General features: G+C 48.7%; 1 protein-coding gene across 7 annotated transcripts in view; it reads left to right on the plus strand.

Moving 5' to 3' along the window:
• The first annotated feature begins 614 nt into the window (after window positions 1-614).
• The window catches only part of DLG3 (discs large MAGUK scaffold protein 3), a 57,528-nt gene continuing 34,166 nt past the window's right edge, over window positions 615-23,976 (plus strand). For 3 of the 7 annotated variants that reach the window (XM_027053709.2, XM_027053710.2, XM_027053711.2), the window contains exons 1-9: window positions 615-1,310; window positions 4,884-4,934; window positions 5,356-5,480; window positions 5,678-5,847; window positions 6,147-6,283; window positions 6,622-6,766; window positions 7,376-7,535; window positions 9,142-9,298; window positions 9,721-9,823. In XM_027053709.2, coding sequence (XP_026909510.1) covers window positions 954-1,310; window positions 4,884-4,934; window positions 5,356-5,480; window positions 5,678-5,847; window positions 6,147-6,283; window positions 6,622-6,766; window positions 7,376-7,535; window positions 9,142-9,298; window positions 9,721-9,823 — 1,405 coding nt within the window. In that variant the 5' untranslated portion in view covers window positions 615-953. The other 4 variants (XM_027053708.2, XM_027053713.2, XM_015080571.3 and 1 more) reach the window with 4 other exon arrangements.

Raw genomic sequence — 23,976 nt, forward strand, 5'->3', positions numbered from 1 at the left:
GACAAGAGCTTACAACTTTCTTTTCCTCCTGTTCTAGGCTGGAGCCCCCCACTAGTGATGGAAGCAGGTCAAGTGTGAGATTGTGGTCATTTCAGGGCCTAGAGGTTGAGAGAACAATAGTCTTGAGGAGGAGGCACTAGCAGGAGAGTAGCCTCATATGCTGCCCTCTTCCTTGGTCCCCTGTTAAGGAAGATCACCTTCCTGGCCCTGCTCCAACGTCCCTTTGGTCCGTTCTGCTGCTTCAAGTCTTTACTTCTGGTAGCCCCAGCTCAGAGCAAGCCCAGGGACCCATTGAGCATCTCCCTGCAATTCCCTCTTGGAAGTGGGGTGGGGTGGAGTGGGCAGAGGATGGGCTGAAATTGGAGATATGGGGGCATTAGATTAGGGGCTGAGCTCACCCGTGGCCCCAGTCCCCTGCCCCCGCCTTAGGGTCGGCGGTACCCCAGATATCTGGAGAGCTAGGGCTGAGCCTGGGGGCGCCACTGCCTCTGTTCCTTTAAGGAGCCGCTGTTTAGCATTCCTGCCGCTGCCGCTGCCGCTGCCGCTGCCTGACTCTGCACGCTGATTGGCTGGAATCAACTGAGAAGGGAGCCAGGGAGAGATGCTCTTGACTCCACTCAGATCCATCCTAGGGACCAGTGAAGGAGCGGTCCTCTCAGCACCCAGCCTCTGCCCAGGCTTCCGCTTCTTCTTTGCCGCTGGGCCTTGGCCCAGGAGCCACGACGGGCGACACGGAGCCGCCAGTGCTGGAGGGGGAGCCGTGGGTGCGGGGCAGCGTGGGGGCAGAAGCCCCGGGACGCCCGCCCGGCCCCAGGCCCCGCTCCGCCAGAGCACCCCCACGGGTGCCCCCCCCTTCCTGGTCCGAGCAGTGTGAGTGTGCCCGGGAGCCCAGCGGCGGCGGCGGTGTGGAAACCGGCGTGGGCTGGGGGGTCCGGGCGGCGGGGGGCAGTGCCATGCACAAGCACCAGCACTGCTGTAAGTGCCCGGAGTGCTATGAGGTGACCCGCCTGGCTGCCCTGCGGCGCCTCGAGCCTCCTGGCTATGGGGATTGGCAGGTGCCCGACCCCTATGGTCCAGGTGCGGGCAATGGGGCCAGCGCGGGTTATGGGGGCTACAGCTCGCAGACCCTGCCCTCACAGGCAGGGGCTACCCCTACGCCCCGCACCAAGGCCAAGCTCATCCCCACCGGCCGGGATGTGGGGCCAGTGCCCCCTAAGGCAGTCCCGGGCAAGAGCACCCCCAAACTCAACGGCAGTGGCCCCAGCTGGTGGCCCGAGTGCACCTGTACCAACCGGGACTGGTATGAGCAGGTATGGACCAGCAGTGGTTGCGGGGGAGCGGTGGGGCAACCCAGGGGGTCTGGAGAGTGGAGGCCTAGAGGCCTGGGGTTGCAGCAGGGGTTCCTGGAGGCTTCAAGCCAGTGGACCCTGTGCCCTAGCATTTCACCTGGGGCAAGAGAGGCGGTTAGAAATGTGTGCTTCCCTGTGTGTGTCTGTTTGGGGGTCTCCATTTGGAGGGGGTTGGGAGGAGCTGTGTGTGTCAGGAGGTGAAGGTATGGCGGAGGGGCACATTTTCCTGTGTGGGGGAATTGGGTTTGTCTCAGTGCGGTGGGGGGGGGGGAATTAGCAGCGTCTCTGTGTCTGGCAGGGGGCGGGAGGTTCTGCGGGGGCTGTGTGTGGTGTGTGTCTCCACAGGAGAGGAGGAGGGGGCATGGTGCTCTGCGTAGGGGGGACATATGTGTGTATGTGTGTATGTATGTTAAGGTGTGGGGAGGAAGGCAATGGAGCTCCTGTGAATCTATGTAGAGGAGCCCATGTGCCCGGCTCGTTGAGCTTCTTCCCTCAATGCCATGGGTCCCTTTCCGTCCCAGTCCCTTTGTGTGTGAATGTGCACATGGACATGTGGGGATGTCTCTTTGAATGTGGAGGTATCTCTGTAGATGAGGCTGCAGAGATAGCTGTGTTTGCCAGTGTGTGTGGCTACATGTATGTGTGTGTGAGCATGTGGCTCAAGTGTGTGCACGCGTGTGCCTGTGTGTGTGTGTGTGTGTGTGTGCGTGTGGTGTCCCTGGTGAGAGGCGCTTGACAGGCAAGGGAGGGGAGCGGGAGGAGGCAAGAGACACGTCCCAAGCAAGGCTGAGAGGCTGCTGAGAAGGACGGTCTCTTTTGTCCAAGCAGCTCTGAAGTGTGTGTGTGCTGGGGGGTCCAAGGGGAGGGGGTGGGGGGACTGAAGCAAGCTTCTTTGCTCCAGAGCAGGCATGGTGCCTGGAGCCAAGCAAGGGGCAGCTGTCCTGGTGCAGGACTGGCCCCAGTGGGGCATGTCCCCCTTGGGCATCTCCAGATGTGAGAGAACTTGGCCCCCGAGCCCTGACTTGGCACAGCTTGGGAACCCCTGGGTGCTGGGCACAACTCCGGCTTCCAATCCCAATCTAAACTGCCAGCTTAGAAAATGGAAGGAGCATCTGTGGGAGAAGCAGCAAAATGGAGGCTGGGCCGGCAGAGCGAGGTCCTTGGCATGCATAGCGGAGGGCCTGTCTGGTTATTTGGCTCTGCGGCCCCCAGGTTAGGGAGAGAGGAGAAGGAGGCTTTGCTGTGGAGGGCAGGTGCTGACTGCCCCAAGCTGGTGACCGTTCTGGCCACCTCTGTCCTCCTCTGGGGATAGAAGGTGCTCTCACTCAGGAGCAAGGGTGGGGACTTCCCGGGGAGAGGAGTCCTCAGTACTGGCCTTCTGTCTGTCCACACTTACTGCTTCCCGTGTCCCTTGCCTTGGCTTCTTGCCCTCTCCAGTGAGTCCCCCTCTTTCCTTTTCCCCTGTATCCTGGAGCCCTACCTTTGCAAACACTCTCTCATGTTTGTCCTGCTCAACTGGCAGACAGGTGCCAGTCCCAAGGCTAGGCAAGTTGGTCAAGGTTTCTTTGCCAGGGCTGCTCCCTAGATGGCTCCTGGCCCCAGAGGCTGGGGCCCCGAGCGGGGCAGTGGGAGGCTGGAGGATGGACCAGCAGGAGCTGGGAGCCTCTGGGCCTCACTGGAGCTGGGCTGGAAGCATGGCTTATCACATGTGGAAACACATGGCATACCAGATGCATACGAGAGCTGCATGGGTGTACTTTTGCTTGTGTGTCTGTTGCATCTTTCTTTAGGAAGCTGTTTTGGTTTCAGGGCTCTGAAAGGCAATCGGTTCTTCCTCCTGGGATCAGGGACCAGAGTGGGGCTGCAGCTGGAGTCAATCCCACCAACTCCCAGGGCTGCAGGGCGTAAAGTCCTGGGGTCAGGCCCTGAAAAGGTGGAGGCATGACTAGTCAGCCCTCCTCCTGCCCTCTCTGTTTCTCCAAGCCAAAGCTGCGTGGAGGGAGAGCAGAACAGGACATGAGAAGGAGCCCCCACCCTAGGTTTGCAGCTCCCTTCAGAGGATGACACCAGGGGTCAGGAAAGGGGCAATGTGGCCAGAGAAAGATGAAGGAGGGGGCGCTGGGATACCCCGGGAGAGATGCAAGGGAGTTCCTCCATTCTTGGGGATGAGAGGGGGAGCCAGGAAGCAGGTACTACTTGTCTTTCCAGGATCACATTTTCACTTGACAATGGCCACCAAGTATGTCTTGTCTGGGAGGCCACTTCTGTGGGCTGGTCAGAACAATCCTTGTTTCCATCCCCTTCCCTTGCCTTTCCTCCCAAGGCTACTGTATACTGGAGGCCATGGACACTGCTGCTAGTCGTCCACTGGGTTATTAGCTTCTCCCTCATGGGGAATCTTGCCCACTCTACTCCTTTCCTGCCCCTGGCTTTGCCTCTGACTCCCAACCAGATCCTACCCTGGCTTTTTCTGCTGGGAAACACAAAGGGTTCTGGATCAAAAGCCCCTTGGTAGAAAATGGAGTCAGACTTTGACTCCTTCTGCCCATTTGAAGAATTGGGTTCCTGGGAACACAGAGGAAACACAGAATGAGGATTCCTGGGGTATTCTGAAGGGTGCAACTTTCCTTTTCTCATGAGTTCTGCTGGGGAAGGAAACGAGCAGCCAAAACATCAGTAGCCCCGGCAGCTTGATGTAATCAAAAGAGTATCTGGGGGTGCCTGGGTGGCACAGTCGGTTAAGCGTCCGACTTCAGCCAGGTCACGATCTCGCGGTCCGTGAGTTCGAGCCCCGCATCAGGCTCTGGGCTGATGGCTCAGAGCCTGGAGCCTGTTTCCGATTCTGTGTCTCCCTCTCTCTCTGCCCCTCACCCGTTCATGCTCTGTCTCTCTCTGCCCCACAAATAAATAAACGTTGAAAAAAATTAAAAAAAAAAAGAGTATCTGGAGATCCATGTTCTAGCCCCTGCCCTGCCACTAACTCCCAGTGTGCTCTGAGGTACAACCTGTATCCTCTCTGGGCCACAGTGTCACCATCTGTCACATGAGGGAGGTTGGACAAGATGGTGTCTGCTGTCCTACCAGTTCTGACATGGTGGGAGTCTGTGATCCCTGAGTCAGGGAGAGCTATGATTCAGAAGGGGACTAGATCCCCATTGAGGCCACTGGGTGCCCCCCTGAATGTGAGGTGTGGCGTGGTTTGCCTGCCATGTTCCATTTCTGCCATCCCCCTCAGGCCAGCCCTGCACCCCTCCTAGTGAACTCTGAAGCCCTGGAGCCCAGCCTCTCAGTGGGTGCACCACTGGCTGGCTCAGTCCCAGACAATTGATCTGGGCTAAATGGGTTTGGCCTGGTATGGCTGGAAGCAAGGGAAGGATGTGGTCTCCTCAGGGTCAGCTTGTCCCCATCGGTGGCCAAGAGGTGTTCTCAGGGCAATTCGGGCTCCTACTCTTTGGGGAGTGGGGGAGGAGTAGGTTGACCAGGAGCAGATGGGGGGGAGGGCAGGAATCACTCAGAGCCTGTGTCTCCCCCTAGGTGAATGGCAGTGACGGCATGTTCAAGTATGAGGAGATAGTACTTGAGCGGGTGAGTCTGCCAGTGGGTCAGGATGAAAGGGAAGGGGAGGGTTCAAACCTGAAAAGGAAGGGCCCTGAACCTGGGTCTCAAGACTCATGGGGTGGGGGCGGGGAAGGGGGGAACCTGCATTGAGAGGATGGGGAAACAGCGCCCCTCAGAGGCTACATACTGCACCAATCAATCAACCAACTAACAAATACTAATTGACCTTGCTCTCTGAGGCCTGGGGAACTGGGGAGGGGCTAGCTTCACTGAGTCTTCTGTGCTATAATGGTCAGCACAGGCTGGGAAGCTGTGTGCTGGTTTGCCATGGCCCCCTCTGAGGCCTGGAGAACCCTCTCTGAGGGGTTGGAGGAAGTGAGGAAATCAAGGACCCTGCCTCATGCCCTCTGAGTGAGCAGACTGTGCTCCCCTTTGCCCCCTTCTGCAGGGCAATTCTGGCCTGGGCTTCAGCATTGCAGGTGGCATCGACAACCCCCATGTCCCTGATGACCCTGGCATCTTTATTACCAAGATCATCCCTGGTGGAGCAGCTGCCATGGACGGGAGGCTGGGGTGAGGTGGCCTGGAAGCAAGGCTGCGGGTAGCAGGGGCAAGATGGAGATGAGGGGAAGAGGGCTACCTGGCAGGATGACCCTTTTTATTAGAGCTGAGAGGGGGCAGGGGAGGGGAGGGGAAGGAAGGAGGATGTGGTGGAAGAGGGGGTGGAGGGGCAGTGGCAGGATGTCATGCCTCTTGGGCTTCCCCTGCAGGGTGAATGACTGTGTGCTTCGGGTGAATGAGGTGGATGTGTCGGAGGTGGTGCACAGCCGGGCCGTGGAGGCGCTGAAGGAGGCAGGCCCTGTGGTGCGGTTGGTGGTGCGGAGGAGACAGCCCCCACCCGAGACCATCATGGAGGTCAACCTGCTCAAAGGTCCCAAAGGTGCGGCCCTCTGGGTTCCTGTGCTCTGGCCAGAAGCCCCTGGTTGGCTCTTCAGGAAATGGAAGGGAACAGCCTTACTCCTTGCCTGACTCCCTGTTCTAGCTCACAGGCTTCTTCCTTGACCTCACATCTCATTCACCCTTACTGACCTCGGGATGGCAGCCTAGTGTTTGGGATCCCTGGGGGGAGCTCCTGTGGGGTCAGGGGGTTGGCTGCGGTGGGGAGTTGGGTCTGGGATTGACTGAGTGCGCTAACTTCTCCTTGTGGCCCTCTCCCACTCCCTTTGGGCCCCCACCCAGGCCTGGGTTTCAGCATTGCTGGGGGGATTGGCAACCAGCATATTCCGGGAGACAATAGCATCTACATCACCAAGATCATCGAGGGGGGTGCTGCTCAGAAGGATGGACGCCTACAGATTGGGGACCGACTGCTGGCGGTGAGACAACCTTCCTGGGGATGCCCAAATGGTAGGGTGGGGAGGTGGGGCTCTAGGAGCCTCTCACTCCGCCTGAACCTCACTCAGGGACTAGCATCATGGGGCATTTCAAGAGCATCATCTGAGTTGTGTGTACTCAGATACCAAGGCCCTACCCAGTTCTTTTCATGGCTAAGACTCCCTCACCTGTTCTATGTCATGCTTCTCCACTTCTCACAGCGCTATACTGGGCCCCTGCTAGAGCACTGTTGAATTTCACGGAAAGGGCACCCTTCAGGGTTACCTGGAAAGGCCCTCCCTTCTCCCAAGTGCCAGCCCTAAGGCCTCTCCTCTTCTAGGTGAACAACACCAATCTGCAGGATGTGAGGCACGAGGAAGCTGTGGCTTCACTGAAGAACACATCTGATATGGTGTATCTGAAGGTGGCCAAGCCAGGCAGCCTCCACCTCAACGACATGTATGCACCCCCTGACTACGCCAGCAGTACGTACCCATCTGCCCTGTCCCTGGCCTTAAGCCCCTGCCCCCCTGGTTTCTGGAGGGGAAAGAATTCAAACCCCCCATTCAGAGAGTGAGTGAGTGCAGAGGACTAGTGCTCAGGAGAACTGAGTCCACATTCCAGCTTTGTTTGCCCCTTATAGCTGGGTGCCCTTGGACGAGTCCCTTTCACCTGTCTTTAGTTTCCTCTTTGGCAAAAAGGAGCTAATGATATATGTGCTGCCTTCCTCATAGGACTGCTGCAAGGATCAAATGAGATCATGGACAAGAAAGCCCTTGAAAAACCGTATTAGGCTATAGAGATGTGAAGGATTATTATTAGTCACACCTCTAGTCATGCCTTTCTTTGTAGACTGCTTGACTTTAGCTCTTTCTAAGACTCACAGGAGTGAGCCCAGGATTCAGAAAGGGACTGTGGAGGAGGAACCCGGGGGTGGGGGTGGGGTGGGGAGAGGGGAGGAGAGGCCTGAGGAATCAACATCCCTTGGTGGCTTTTGCACCGGAGGTAGGGTGTGGGGCACAGTCCTTGTCGGGGTGGGGTAGGGACCCACATGGAATGGTCTCTGAACTTTTCTCTCCTTTTCTTGATTCTAGCTTTTACTGCCTTGGCTGATAACCACATAAGCCATAATTCCAGCCTGGGTTACCTTGGGGCTGTGGAGAGCAAGGTCAGCTACCCTGCTCCTCCTCAGGTTCCCCCTGCCCGCTACTCTCCTATCCCTAGGCACATGATGACTGAGGAGGACTTCACCAGGTAAGACTCCCACAGCTTCATCCTCTCTAGGGATGAGGAGAATGGGACTCCGTTTCTGGCTAGCCACAGGTCTTCCCTTGTAGTATGGCAAAGAAGAGATACAGCCCTCATCAATTGTCTTTGGGGTCTGAGGCCCTTTCTTAGCCCTTAGGGCCCTAAGGAGGGACTGAGGTAGCTGCAGGGACAAGTTCCACCATCAGGGGGAGTGCCAAGTGTGTGCCCAGATCGGAAAGTACAGAGAAAGGGTGGGATGGAGCGCTTAGGGGGCTGAGAAGGTGGCCGCTGCGGGGGTTTCCTTCCCCGACACAGGTGCTGCCCCCTCTGCTGCAGTCATTCTAAATTAGAAAAAAAAAAAAAGCAGTTCAGGGTTGGCGGGACGCTGGGAGGCTGGCGGGCCCGGTGGCCTCCCAGGGAACGGCCCCGCCCCACTCTGGCGGCGGCGGTGGCGGCCGTGGAACTGGTCGGGCCGGCCCGGGTTCCGGGGGACAGGTTTGCCACGGGGTGGGGCCTGGTAGACTACTGGGCAGGCTGCAGTGGAGCCGGAAGGGTAGGCGGACGGGGGGAGAGCTGGACGCGCCATGGAGAGGGCACGCAAGTTCTCAGGCTCCGGCTTGGCCCTGGGCTTGGGCCCGGCCTCAGCCTCGGCCTGGAGGAGGGCTTCGCAGAGGTGGGCCTGGCCGCTCCGCTCCCTGCGGCCTGGAGGGGATGCCAGGTAGGAGGAGAGGGGGGATTTGAGCCAGAGCATCCGGGACTCAGGGAGGGAGACTCGCACCCTAGACTAGAGGCAACAAAGGAGGAGTCTTGGACTTTGGGCTCCTCTGATGAAAGATGTTAAAGTGAGGGCGGTGGGCCAGGAAAGTGTGCCAGGAGTCGGGTTGTATGGGTATACAGGAGCGGCTGTAACTCTTACCTGATGACACTGACCACTTCCACAGGGATTCCTTAGACATGGTTAGTTGCAGTTGAAGTTTTCCTGTGTTAACTCTCTTAAGTTAGGCTCCTAAGCTCCTTCCAGGCACCTGGGATTTATTTATCTGTCTCCCACATCACCTGGCAAGGGCACATAGTGGTAGCTGGTGACCAAATCTGTCATTGGGGAAGATAGAAGGGGTCATAGTGGGTGGGTGGAATTTTGAGACTGTGGAGGTGCATGTGTAAAGTAAGTATGTACATATTGTGGATGGTGAGTGCAGTCAACCCCCGGTGATTCCATTGCTCCTAACTGGTTCCCCTTGTCGTGACCCAGGTCCATCACACCGGTGGTAGGATAGGAGAATCTGGAGAGAAAGAAGACCAGTAAATGGGCCCTGAGATGATGATGGTCTCTAGACAGGGTAGGGGTGTGTTGAACTGAGAGAGTAGGGGACTGTCCACAGGGAAGCTGACTCCAAGGCCTCAGGAAGAAGGGAGGGAAGAGGAACTGAAACTTGGCACCTGGCAGAAAACAGCAGCCAAGCAGGTTTCAGGAGAGGAAGGAAGCAACAGGGTATCATACATAGGGACCTAAGTCATTCTGCAGCAATGTGGGCCTTGCCCTAGGCTGGCCCTGACAGGGAGGACAGTTTATATCCACCTTGTCCTGACCCTTCACCTTCTTTCCCACCAGAGAGCCCCGAAAGATCATCCTGCACAAGGGCTCCACAGGCCTGGGCTTCAACATCGTAGGAGGAGAGGATGGAGAAGGCATTTTTGTCTCCTTCATCCTGGCAGGAGGCCCAGCTGACCTGAGTGGGGAGCTGCGCAGGGGAGACCGGATCTTATCGGTGAGGAGACAAAGAAGAGGTGGGAGGATGGGAGCTGTGCCAATCGAAAAGGGAGGAGGGGAGATGTTGCCTTCTCCAAGGAACACTTCTTGAGATTCTTGAGATGGGGGAAGGCTGAGCTGGAGAAAACTTATATTCTCTTTATAGATGACCTTAGGGAAAGACAGGGACTGAGACCAGACTTAGCCTTGAAGAGAAAATGAGTGTGCGTTGGATCTTAACCACGGTTGGCACTTGACCTGCACAAAGATAATTATGACACTAGAGATGTCATATTCTTTAGGTCCTGTCTTAGGGACAAGGATGGGAAATTGAGAAAGACATCTGATTAGGCTTAGGGATGAGCTCCCTCTCCTGACTGCTATGACAGAGGACTGCCTTTCTTGTTTTTGGGGTGGCTCATAGCTCCTCTTTTTGGACAGGTGAATGGTGTGAACCTGAGGAATGCAACTCACGAGCAGGCTGCAGCTGCTCTAAAACGGGCTGGCCAGTCCGTCACCATTGTGGCCCAGTACAGACCTGAAGGTAGGAGAAGGAAGGTTGCACGAGATGATTTGGGGAATTTAGACTTAAGTGTTGAATTTTTGCCATCATAGGTATCCAAGCCACTTGATCAGGTCCCTTCCACCTTAGTGCAGTAACCTCTTCTCTCTCGTTTTCCTTCTGGACGGGGCATGGGGAGGGGTAGGTTTGGGTAGCTTGTGAGCATCTATCCAGGCTGTGCTCAGAGCCTGCTGATCAGGGCTGCAGTGCAGCACAAGGCCAGTAGTGGGCAGCAGCCTACGGAAGGAAGCACAGAGATGGGGCGACTGGAAAAAGGGGAGGGGGAGAGGGGCAGAGGCGCAGGGCTCAGAGACCCAGAGACGCAACTGTGGCCCAGGAGAAGAGTGGCTCTTGGTTAGAAGGATCTTGGTTAGAAGGGAAAAGACATCTGACCTCTTAGGAGATCTTGGCCCAAACCCCTAAGCCCCCCACTTCCTTCCTATCATCAGGGTGACTGTGAAAGACCCATAAATGCACTGGAAAGGTGATGCTAGGCCGTCGGGGTAGGGAGTCCGGAGTGGACCTCCTCCCGCTACGGGGGGCCCTTCTTTGTGTTCTCAGGGAGCGGGCCCCTGGCTGGGGCGAAAGGGCGGGGCTGGACATGCAAATGAGGGCATTTGATTGGCTGGGGCCCGCCAAGGCCCAGGTGCCGAGGTGAGCTGCGGGATGGCGCGCCCTAGTCAGCCGGCCGGCAGAGTGGCCATTGGCGGGCCGAGCGCGGCCTCCAGCCGCACGCTCCGCCCCGTGACCCAGGCGGAGGGCGGCGGGCGCCCCTCCTTCCCCCCCCCCGCTCCGCGCCTCAAGCGTCTCCTCCTCCTCCCTCCCCTCTCCTCCCCCTCCTCCCCTCCTCCCGCGCGCCCCGCTTTGTGTCCGTGGTCTCCCGCGCGGGACGGAGGGGCTGTCCGGAGCTGGCGCTTTCTCAGCACTAGATCTGGACTCCGACCCGGCGCCAGGTGAGGTGGGGCGGACGAGGGTCAAGCCCCCTCGCAGTCCCCCCTAGCCTCTCTACGGTTCTGTTCTCAAACTCTCTCTTTTCCGACACTGCGCCCCCAACTCTGCGCTCTTCCCGGAATCCCTTTGCCGCACGCCCGCAGCCCCGTATGGCGCGCAGCTTTGGAGTCCCCCCCCCCACTCCGAGAGCCCCCCTCTCGGCCCCAGGGGAGCGCCGCCTGGGACTGAGCGCCCGCTCTCCCGCCACTGGGCCCTGTCTGGCCTTCACCTCCTGGCCATCACCTCTCTTCATTCACGAACTGTACCCCTTTTCGTCCCAGGACCTGTGCCCTCCCCTCGGCCTCCGCGTCCCCACAGCTCCCTACTCCCCTTTCCTCAGAGGAATTTTCTGTCCCCCTCCCCCACGCGCATTAATCCGCCAAACCTGGCTACCTCTGGGAACACCCGAGATTGGTTTGCTAGTCTCAGGACCCCACCCCCACCTCCGCTTTTGTTTGCAAGGGTTTTCATCCTGCTCCCGACTTCTTTCGCCTCCCCCTCCTCTTTGTAAGCCCAGCCTTTGTCCCTTAGGGCTGCAGCGCCCGGGCTCCTTGGACACCTAAGCCCCTTGAGCCGGTTACTGAGGTGGAGGAAGGGACCTCTCTCGGGCAGGTGCTACGGTTCCGTGATAAGAAGGGGAGAGGCCGGGAGCCCAGGCGCAAAGCTGTTAAGAGATCGAAAGCGCCTACCTTTGTCCTTTCCCCCCTCCCCCGCCCCCCACTCTTCTTCAGTGCCTCCAGCCGAGGGCCCAAAGGGGAAGAAGAGAGGGGCTGCCACCTTCTGCTCTAGGCTTTTTTGGTGGGGGCAGAAGTGTGGGAGGTAGCTAACAGGAGAACTTGTAAGTCTGAGGTAATGGGAAAGAGGAATGCAAATGGCCACTTTGAGTCATTTCTCTCCATGTTTGGTGGTCGGTTAATGACAAGAAACACACCTTAGGGTTATTGTTTTGTTTTTTCTTTTTATTTCTGCGTGTGCTCTTTGCTTCTCAGTGGAGAGCTATCCATCTGAGTTTTATTAGCAACTAGTATTTATCAGTTCATGCCCATAACTTAGATAACGGTAGGTTCTGCAAAGAAAATGGTTTCTCTTGCATATTTGTGTGTGTGTGTGTGTGTATGTGTGTATGTGCGCGCGCGCGTGTGTATAGGAGAAATTGATGCATTTCTTTCGGTTCTGCTCTGTGATGTTGGGCACATGGAAACAATACTGTGAATTTGTCTGGTGGTAGTGTGTTGGAAACCGGTGACTACATATTTCTATGAGTTTTGTTGGGAGGATGTAACTGGTTTGCATAAAAAGCTGCAAGTTGTCCATGGTAAAAGGATTCATTCCTGCCAGTGTTTATTGCTCTCTGCGCATATTTCTGAGAGTTTATAATGTATGTTGAGGTGCTGTCCTATGTTAGGTCTCTCTGCCACTTGCTAAACAAAGCTTTTCTTAGGATTTAGTCGAACCACTGTTAAGGCTCTGCCACTCCAGCCTTATTTATTTCTTTGGTTTGGTAAACCCAGCAGGGGCCCAACATGCAAAAGCTTTTTTTGTTGTCGTCCTGTTCAAAAATGGACCCTTAGAGACAAGTCCAGAGGGACTATGAAACATTCCGCATTGGGCTCTGTATTTTCTTTGATAAACTGATAGCTTTAAAAAATAAAGATTCCATGTTGATCACTTTATGAACATATTAAATACTGTTCTTTGGGAGATTGTATCACATGGCCATTTACAAAATGAATAATCCAACTATATGTTTGTTGGCTAAAATGGCAAAGACTTTGCATGTTATGGACCAAATAGGTGTTCATTATTTGTATTATTTTCACATAGAATGTGGGAGCTGGAAAGGTTTGTGTAGTAGTCCAACTCGTCTTTGTGCAAACCAGAACAGGAGAGCAAGGACATGACTTGCCTAAGGTCATGAAGGGAATGTTGCGAGGTGGGGGTGGGGGGTGGTTGGTGGTCAGCAGTCGGTTTAATTTGGAGGTCCACCAGTTAGGACAAACTGTGCCTGGGAATACCTGAGAGGACCTAAGACCTAGTTGGAGTGGAGGAACAACAGGAAAGGAACTGGGGGAATAAAGAAGAGAGACTAGGGAAAGACTGAGGGAAAGAAAGATGTATGGGCAGGGGTAGATTAGAGTGAGCTCCATAGTGGCCACTGAGCTCCATTGCCAAGCCAGTGCAGCCTTTAGATACATTTAACATGAGAGCTTAAGCAATAGCTTTGGGTGCCTGGTTGGCTCAGTCAATTGAGCGTCCGACCTCGGCTCAGGTCATGATCTCACAGTTCGTGAGTTCAAGCCTCATATCGGGTTCGTGGCTGTCAGGGCAGAGCCCACCTGGGATCCTCCGCCCTCTCTGCCCCTTCCCTGCTTGCGCGCTTTCAAAAATGAATAAAACATAAAAAATAGCTTTGCTAATTGGAACAGAGTAAGAATAATTTTTCTTTTTTTTAATGGCTTAAATAAAATTCATATACCGTACAGTGCACCCATTTAGGTATACAATTCAGTGGCTTTCAGTGTATTTTAGAACATGTTCATTACCCCTCTCCTTTTAAAACAGAGAGTGTTTGTTTAAGCATTGGAAGGGTGGTAAGTGTAGGTAGGACAATTGCTTCCTAGTGTATCTCCCCTCAGCACTTAGGGGCTGGATGGCAGCTTGATGGGAATGTTTTAACCCTGAGGTTCTTTCATGTATCTGGTTTGTTCAGTGTGGGTTAAACCTATAATGAAGATATGAAACCATGTCTATTTTAATTCCGTATTGTGCCTAGCATGGGTGCTTTACGTGTATTTTTATGATGAAACTTTGGAAAATATTAAAATAGGAATAGAAATGCTAAATGATAAGGTGCCACAGTGAGAGATGCTATTTAATAGTTTCACTCTTGATTGCTCTAAACTGTTGTGGACACAGCAATCCTACCTATTAGCTAAAAATAGCATGATGTTCTTGGGCACGTATAATCCTGCTTAAAATTCAAATTGAAAATTTAAACAACTGGCTTTTGGCAAAGGCTCTCTCCCAATCTATTCTAAAATGAAAAATATTTTTCTGTGATTTGTGAAATTGCTCCACCAAGGGAAGGATGGGCTTCGTGTACTAACATTTTAATTTAGAAACTATCTCCTACATTTCCCCCCCCTAGTTACTTTATGTCAGCCTCTGTTTATAAGCTGAGCTAGTATTTTTCTGGAAAGCCCTTTTGTTTTTAGAGTAAACCCTGAGCCCCAAGTCAGGAGGTGAGCCAGAAATTGGTCACTAAGGTAGCTAAACTGGGAACTGATCTTTTGTGACCAGTCTTTCCACCTGGCATGTAAATCCGGACAGGCTGGGGGTAAGGGAGTGAGAGAGAATGAGTTTTCCATACTTAACTTTAAAGTGCTGAGTAAGCACACTTTCATCTTGGAAATGCCTGCAGGTAAGGCCTGAAAGAGTTAAGGATTAGTGGTGATAAGGACTTGAAGGCATAAAAGGAGTGTTTTTCCCATAACACTTAAGTAACCATCCCATCTCCCCTTGTTTGAGAATGAAAGATGTAAACAGCTGCTGCCCTATCAGCGTGATCTCTCTTGAGAGCACAGAGGTGAAAGTTTATCAAGGCAAAGAATTAAACTTTTGAAACTCCTGCTATCCTGAAAGAAGGCTAATGTGGGGAAGGCAGAAAATGAAGTCCTGTTAACAGCATTTCTGCACCGAACAATTTAAAGGCAGCTCCTATTGCATTCATGTTTGTGTCCCCACCACTTAGTCTACAGCCTGTCCCATGTTTTGTGGTACTGAATTAGTGAGTATGTCTGTGTTCCAGATGGCTTTGTAAATATCAATCTTAAGGATATCCCTGCGGGATAGGTGGTATCATCCCCATTATACAGATGAGGAAGGTGAGGGTCAGAGAGGTTGAGTGACTTGCTCAAGGTCACACAGCCAGTAAAGGGCAGAAGCAAAGTTCCAAATCAGATTTCCTGAGAACTTCAGGTCCAGGGCTTTAGCCTCTAGGCCACAACTACCTCCCATCACAGCAGAGAAGCTGTGAGCCCCCCTTTCTACCCAGATACATCTGGACACAGCAGAAGGTACTGCTCTGAGACTCTTTAGGTGCCAGAAGCTGTTAACAAACGGAGTAAAACCAACTAGCAAATGTCAGCTTTTTAGTCCTGATGGCCCCAAACTCCTGCACCAAAGGAAGAAGTAACCAGGGAGTAGACCAGCCGCTGGAGGCCTGAGGGAGACCTACAGGCTCCTAAAAAAGGCAAGTGGACTCAGGAAGTCTGCTACAGAATGGTATTGTGGGGGAACCCAGGAGGAACAAAAAGGTGGGAGCTGGTTTACTTTGACTATGATAGCAAATGTGTGCAGGTTTAAGAATATTAATTCAGTAAGTAGGCATTTCTTATTTCTTCAAGTGAAATGGAGTCATATTTATCATTCCTTTTTTTATGACCTTACTGTTCACTCATTTAAGGTTGCAATTCAGTAGTGTTTGGAATATTCACAGAGTTCTGCAGCCATCACCACAATCAATTTTGGAACATTTTCACCAACCTAGAAGGAAAACTATACCCTTTAGCTGTAACCATGTCCTCATCTCCCCTAGTACTACCAGTAATCTACTTCCCATCTCTTATGGATTTACCTATTCTGGACATTTCATATACATGCGTTCACATAATATATGGTCTTTTATGACTGGCTACTTTCACTTAAAACTGTTTTCAAGTTTCATCCATGTTGTAGCGTGTATCAGTACTTCATTTCTGTTTATGGCTGAATAATATTCTATTATATGCATACAACACATTTTGTTTATCCCTTCATCAGCTGACATAATTGGGTTGTTTCCACCTTGGGGCTATTATGAATAATGCTCTATGAGCATCCACATGCAAATTTTTACAGGGACATGTGTTTTCATTTCTTTTGGGTATGTATACTTTCTGGATCATATGGCAACTCTATGTTTAGCCTTTTGAGGAATGGCTGGGCTGTTCTCCATAGCAACTACAGCACCTCACATTCCCACCAGCAGAGTGAGGGTTCCACTTTCTCCACATCCTCACCAATGCTTGTTAGTGGTAGTCTTTTTGATTCTAGCCATCCTGGTGGGTTTGAAGTAATATCTTGGGGTTTTCATTTGCATTTCCCCAGTGGCTAGTGACATGGAGCATCTTTTCACATGCTTGTTGTTTGCCATTCATTTTTGCTTTTGCTTGAGCCCCTGATTTGATTCTCACCCTGTTTCCAAATTGACTCAAGACCAGAGCGGGCCAACTATGTTATTACTCAGGTGATTAGAGGGAACCAGGAGGGTAAGGGACTACGTTTCACTCTTATCACTGTGTGCTGGAGGGGCTGAAGTCTTGGGTGTAGATAATTTTAGCTAGGAATGCTGACCCGATAAAAGTGATAGGGCCTACCTAAAAACAAAACAGCTTATTCACATGCCCTACAATTCACCCAGTTAAAGCATACAGTTCAGTGTTTTTTGGAATGTTCAGAGTGGTGCACCTGCCACCACAATCACGTTTAGAACATTTTCCTCACCCCAAGAAGGAGCCCTGTCCCATTAGCAGTCACTCCCCATTTCCTCCAACTTCTCCCCTCCCCTAGCCCTAGGCAACCACTATTCTACTTTCTGTTTCTATAAAGTTACCTTTTCTGGCTGATTCATAGAAATGAAGTCATACCACATGTGGTCTTTTGTGTCTGGCTTCTTTCATTTAGCATAATGTTTTCAAGGTTCATCCCTGTTGTAGCGTGTGTCAGTATTTCATCCCTTTTCATGGATGAATAATATTCCACCCTATGGCTTTATCACATTTTGTTTATGTATTCATCATCAGGATGGACAATTGAGTTGTTTCTGCCCTTTGACTATTACTGCTGTGAACATTCATGGACAAATTTTTGTGTGGTAATATTTTCAGTTCTCTTGGAGATACACACACACACACGCACACACGTATACATACACAGCTAGGAATGGAATTGCTGGGTCATAAGGTAACTTAACATTTAATATTTTGGGGGAACTGCCAAACTTTTTCCTAAAGTGGCTGCACCCTTTTAGGCCTACCCTGTATGTAAACTTAGAAGAGAAAAAATGTTAGCTTTCTTTCCAGTTTTGCCTCCTGGGCTGAACTTTATATATACAGATATGTGTGTTTATGCTGGGGTTTTCTGTCTTCCATGTAGCCCAGGGACATGGTAGCTAGAGGTGGCAAAGCATTCTGCACTTAGCTAGACAGATGCTTTCTTGGCCTTGTTTGATGGTTTGAGACAAAATCTTATAAAACATCAGTTTTACTGATACTGTAGAATGATTACAATAATATATAGTAATGAGAATGAATTCTTATTTAGTTATAGCTTTTTAAGATTTCCTTTTAGGGGTGCCTGAGTGGCTCAGTCAGTTAAGTGTTGGAATTCAGCTCAGGTCATGATCTTGTGGTTCATGGATTTGAGCCCTGCCTTGGGCTCTGTGCTGATAGCTTAGACCTGGAGCCTGCTTTGGATTCTCTGTCTCCCTCTCTCTCTGCCCCTCCCCTGCTTACTTTCTGTATCTCTCTCAAAAATAAAGAAATTAAAGATTTCCTGGGATGCCTGGGTGGCTCAGTTGGTTAAGCCTCCGATTTGGGCTCAGGTCATGATCTCACAGTTCGTGAGTTTGAGCCCTCCCCCCCACCAACCGTTGGGCTCTGTGTTGACAGTGCAGAGCCTGGAGCCTGCTTCAGATTCTGTGTTTCCCTCTCCCTCAGCCCCTCCCCTCTTCATGCTCTGTCTGTCGTCTCTCAAAAATAAAGAAATTTAAAAACAATTTAAAAATTAAAGATAATCCTTTTAATTCAGTGTATTGCTTGTCGAAATCTTTTTTTTTTTAGTTTTTTTTTAAGTAATCTCTGTGCCCAACATGTGGCTCAGACCCATAACCCTGAGATCAAGAGTCACATGCTCTACTGACTGAGCTAGTTAGGCATTCTGCTTGTTGAAATCTTGACCGTGTTACTTACACTGTTGATTTCTTTAAAGGTTTAGCCTTATATTCTGTAATAGGGAAATTGTTTCCTTGTTTTAGAGAAGTAGGAGAAGTAGAATAACTTGGGCTTGTCATTGTCACTGAAATTAAAAAATAGTTTTTGCTCCCTTATGTTAAGAATATATGTATATGTGTATATATATAAATCTATTTTATGTGTGCATATATATGCTAATATATATATATTTATATGCTATATATGTCATACACACACACACACACACACACACACACACACACACACACACACGGTCATTAAATTCTATGGGAATCATCTTGGAGGAGGAGAGCCAGGGCCCTGGATTCTAGTTCTGACGTTACGTTAGCTGAATGATCTTATGCTAGTCAACCTCTTTGGGCCTCAATTTTCTGATCTTTAAAAGGAGGGGACTGTGCAAAATGTTTCTTCTAACTCAAATTTTGTGTTAGATAAATGGAATTGAGTTGAAAATTCAATTTACAGTTGTTTGTACCTAGGCTGTTATTGAATCACAAAGTCTTGAGCTAATAACAGTCTTGCTTTAATAAGGGTCTTGTCTTCCCCTCTTCTTTTCTGTAATGAGGATTTCATTGCTTTGAAATGGACCTTTGTTTACTTTTCATTGAATTTAGATATCTTTAAAAAAACAAGAGCCCTAAAGATTTGGGAGTTTTTCCACTTGATTAAATTAATGATAAAAATGTGAATAGACCAAAAGAAGAAAATTAATATATTTTATATAAATATATTTGATGTAAATATAATAATATATTTTATTTAAATACATTAAGGGTCTGGTTTACATACATGTTCTTCAGATTTTCAAAAAGGAAGAATGTTGCAAATCTTGGGTTAAATTCCAGACTAGATTATCAAGTGTTATTTTGTAAACACTCAGAAAAAGAAATAGTAAGCATAAGAACTGGTATTGGTTTACCAGGTTCGAACAAGTCATGTCAGACGGGTCAGATTGCCTTCATGGGACAGGGTTGTGGGACTGGTAGATCAGGGAAATAGGGTAGATGTGGTATATCTAGGTTTTGGCAAGGAATTGGCAATACTTTTTTGATCCGTTTTTTAATAAGATGTGAGGTGATAATATGTCTAAAGGGATTTGTCTGCAACTGGTTGAATGATCAATCCCAGAGGAAAATGATGAATGAGCCAGGAGCAGTGTGGAGGGGAGTTTCTAATGCATTTGTGCATCCTGACTTTGTCCTTGGGCCTGTCCTATTCAGCCTGCCTCCCCACCGTCCTCAAATTATATTCATATTTTCCTGGATATAAAAGTATTGCATTTGGGGGGGCACTGGGTGGCTCAGTCGGTTAAGCTTCTGACTTTGGCTCAGGTCATGATCTTGCTGTTCATGAGTTCGAGCCCTGCATCGGGCTCTGTGCTGACAGCTCAGAGCCTGGAGCCTGCTTCAGATTCTGTGTCTCCCTCTCTTTCTGTCCTTACCCCACTCACACTGTGTCTCTGTCTCTCTCAAAAATAAATAGACGTTAAAAAAAATTTTTAAAAACTATGGCATTCATTTTTATAGAAAATTGGAAAATATAGAAAAATACAAAGTAAAAAAAAAATTCAAATCACCTGTAAAACTACCTCCAGAAATAACCAGTTTATGTCTGTGTATTTGTGGCTATATGTTGGGTGTCATTTCCTTTCAAACTTTTATGTATCATATAATATGTATGAATCTCTTTCAAGACTGAAATCATTGAATTTAGACAGTTTTGTATCCTTTCTTTTAACTTAATGTCATGGATATCTTACTAAAATGGTTTTTACTAGTTAAATAATATTTCTTCAGGTATTGCCATAATTCCTGTAACCATTCCCTTTGGTGGACATTAGTTGTTGCCACGTTTTATCTTATAAATAGCACTGATGGATATCCTTGTATGAGACTTTTGTGAATCTGGTATTGCTTCTTCAGAATGAATTCCTTTGTGCGGCATTATTGGTCCAAAGGGTATGAACATGTTTATGACTTTTGATAGAGGGGCACCTGGGTGGCTCAGTCGGTTGAGCATCCAACTCTTGGTTTTAGTTCAGGTCATGATCCCAGGGTTGTGGGATCGAGCCACACATTGGGCTCTGCACTGAGCATGGAGTCTCCTTGAGATTCTCTCCCTCTCTCTCTTCCTTCCTCCCTCTGTTCCTCTCCCCCACTTGAGCTCTCTCCCTCTCTAAAAGAAATAATAAAAAAAAAGACTTTTGATATATTTTGGCAAATTAGGCTCTACCTCCACCAACAGTATAAAGAGTGTGTAGTTTGAGATCTTGCTAACATGGAGTATTATTTTAAATTTCTGCAAATTTGATAGGTAAAAAATGTTATTTAACTTATATTTTAATTTTACTTTATCATATATAGTTCAGTTTTATATCTTTTTTAAATGTTTATTTTTGACAAAGAGAGAGAGAGAGAGAGAGAATGGGGGGGGGCAGAGAAAGAGCAAGACACAGAATCTGAAGCAGGCTCCAGGCTCTGAGCTGTCAGTGCAGAGCCGAATGTAGAGCTCAAACTCACGAACCACGAGATCATGCCCTGAGCCAAAGTTGGACACTTAACCAACTGAGCCACCCAGGCACCCCTATTTCTTTTTTTAATAATAGAATTGAATGTGTGTGTGTGTGTGTGTTGTGTGTGTGTGTGTGTATGTATATGTTCATTGGTCATTTTGTGTGTGTGTGAATTGCCTGTTCACACCTTTTTCCCATTTCTCTGCTAAGGTGTATTCAGTACTTAAAAAAAATTTTTTTAATGTTTTATTTATTTTTGAGAAAGAGAGAGAGAGACAGAGCATAAGTGGGGGAGGAACAGAGAGAGAGGGAGGCACAGAATCTGAAGCAGGCTCCAGGCTCTAAGCTGTCAGCGCAGAGCCTGATGTAGGACTCGAACCCATGAACAATGAGATCATGACTTGAGCCGAGGTTGGACTCTTAACCAACTGAGCCACCCAGACACCCCCATCAGTACTTATGAATGTGTAAAAGCTTAAATGTAGTTAGAATAATAATTCTTGGTCATGTATATTACAAAGATTTTTCCCAGTTTGTAGTTTGCCTTTTTAATTTGATGTGTAGATATTTTATGTTTTTATGTAGTCAAACCTATCACTGTCGTCTTTTATGCATTTAGCGTCTACCTGTAGGTTAAAAGGGCCTTCCCTATCCTGACAGCAAATAAATATTCACCTTTGTTTTCTTCTAGTTATTTAATGTTTTTGTTTTTGCATTTAAAACCTTAACCTGCTTAGAGTTTATGTATGATGTAAGGCAGGATAGTACCTTATTTTTGCTCCAAATGTTTAATGAGTTATCTCAGTAGCGTTTTTTTTGAAAATTTTTTTGATAATTTATTTATTTATTTTTTTGAGAGAGACACAGAGAGTGTGAGTCAGGGAGGGACAGAGAGAGAGAAACACAGAATCAGAAGCAGGCTCCAGGCTCTGAGCTGTCTGCACAGAGTCCAATGTGGGGCTCGAACTCACAGACTGAGAGATCATGACCTGAGCTGAAGTCGGACGCTCAACTGACTGAGCTACCTGGGTGTTCCTCAGTAGTATTTATTACATATAAATAAAACATCATTTCCCTACTGTTTTGAAATCCCACTTTAATCTTTTATTTCACACACACACACACACACACACACACACACACAATTTGGATTTTGGGTTTCTTATTCTCTTCTGTAATATTTTACTCTGGAATTATCAGTTACTGAAAAGTGGCCACAGATGACCACATTAACAGGAAGAGGCTTTCTCTAGGTCCCATTTTCTGGGTTCCTTCTACAGAAACTTGACCCGAAAAATCAGTTGATACCCCAATAAAGATTACCAGTGGATTTGTGATCCTGTCAGAGTGACTACTCTGAAGAACTTTTGACTCTAGACTCTCAGTTGACCTGGTAAAATGTAGAAATCTGTTAACATTAACTCAGGTTAGCAAGCTTAGTCATAAAATGTTGTGTTTCAGTCACCATGTTGTAGCATCTCTGTTATGTGGGAAAGATTGTTGAGGATGAGATTACCCACTACCTTGAGAGCAGGGAAAGGTATATTCTGACTTCATTCTCATGTATTCTGGATGAGGTTTTTGTCTTGGGGTGGTTGTTACATACAATTTGACTTATGGATAAAGGAGCTAAAGGCTTTGTTAATCTTGCATTTGAATATACTACATGAAGTTCCTTTGAAATAGAGAAAAGGCCCTATTTGAGGCTTTTACCCCAGTCTGCTGGGTCACCTGGGATAGGTGATAAGGACCAATGGCAAGGTCCTGTGAATAACCTTTTCTTAGCTTGATGTGAGATCAAAGCATTTTTCACTCTATTCATTTCAGACCAGGTGGCTGAATGTCATGAAACCTTTATATACTATAGCACTTTCACTCAGTAGCTCTTCCTGCATCCTCAGTAAGCTCTTTGGGGGACAGAGACAACCAGTCTCTATATAGGGATAAACTGGAATCTTTCATGGCATGCTGATCTAGCATGTCTTGTTTTCTATTTCATTTCCAGTATCAGGATGCTATCCAGAACCCTGGCTATGTGTGTGTATGGCTGAGGAAGCACGTTGTGGCAGTGCAGGGACCAGAACAATGACACTGAGGTGTCTGTTCTGGGTTAGTCATACTTCTGAGCCCGTTGTTCTAAAAGTAGAGCAGAAATTATTTTCCTTCAAGCAATATTTGCTCATATTGAGGCCTGTTTGCCACCTTTCTGCCTCTCACATAGCCTTAAGAAAAAAAATTTTTTTTGCAATTTCTACCCATTGATTTGGTATTATTTTTGACCCAGAGAACTTAGGATTATTTGCAGATGTGAAGATTTCCTTCTTATAGATCATATTTAGAAATTAAATTAGACTCATCCTAGGTTTGATTCCTTATAGACCTCATTGTCTTGGTCATAAAATCATAATTATGTCAAAAATAGAAGGGACCTGAGGAATTGACTAGTTTTAGAGGTCTTAGATTCTTTAATTAGTAGACCCCATAATTAAAAACTTAACCCAAGTAGGGGCACCTGGGTGGCTTAGTTGGTTAAGCATCCAGCTCTTGGTTTTGGCTCAGGTCATGATCTCACAGTTGGTGAGTTCAAGCCTCGCGTCAAGCTCTGTGCAAACAGTGCAGAGCCTGCTTGGGATTCTCTCTCTCCCCCACCCCCCTGCCCCTCATTCACTCTCTCTCTCCCTTTGTCTCAAATAACTAAAAACAAAATCAAAATTAAAAAAATAAAAACTAACCCAAGCAATAGGCTTCATATTATTTTTCTAGAGACCAGTTTGTGATTGTAGAAACATGCTATTTGGCTACTCATATACTTACTTGCATAATGACAGATACCTTCCTGATGGACTTATTTTACTTTCAGGTCCATCCATTTCTTTGGAAAACATGAGCTATATTGTTGAGACAGATGCTTGTAATTCAAACAGTCCTGAGGGTTTGTACTCCAAAGGCAACTGTAGAAACCTAACATACCATTCATACTCATCAAAATCTGTGACTCTCATGAGGTGGTTGTTTCATTTTCACCACAGTTCTGTACATTTTCACAATGGGTGATTCCCTTGAGCTCATGGCAGCTCAGCTAATGGCAAACAAGAGCTGTGTGAGTTTGAGATTCGAACATCTGTACTTCTATAAGAATAAATGAGCCTTTGGGCAGCTATCAACTTATTTGGAGTTTCTAGCTAATCAATATACATGCTGTTATTCAGCCCTGTCTTCCTTGCCTAGTATTTGTGTGGGGACTCAAGGTCAGGAAGTTACATTTCTTTTTTGTGTGTCTTCCTACTGTTGCTACCTGTCACAGTCTGTGTGTCTGAAGTCTGTCATCCAGTTGTCTCCCCAGCTTTGTTGTCATTTCCACATTTGATAGGCATGGCTTTTATTTTATTTTGTACCATTTCCCTTTTCTGTCGTCATTCAAATCATTGGTAGTCTATACCACACGCAGAATAAGCACCCTTTGTTGGTACCATTTGTTTCCTATCTCTACAACATTTTCCTACCCATAATCAAATAGGCCCAAATAAATGTTCTGTGGGTTGAGAAACTGAGCCCCTTTCAGCTTTCCTGAATTAGTGACAAATGTCATTTTTTATTCT

Source organism: Acinonyx jubatus, chromosome X (genome assembly GCF_027475565.1).
Source record: "Acinonyx jubatus isolate Ajub_Pintada_27869175 chromosome X, VMU_Ajub_asm_v1.0, whole genome shotgun sequence".
Lineage (NCBI taxonomy): Eukaryota > Metazoa > Chordata > Mammalia > Carnivora > Felidae > Acinonyx > Acinonyx jubatus.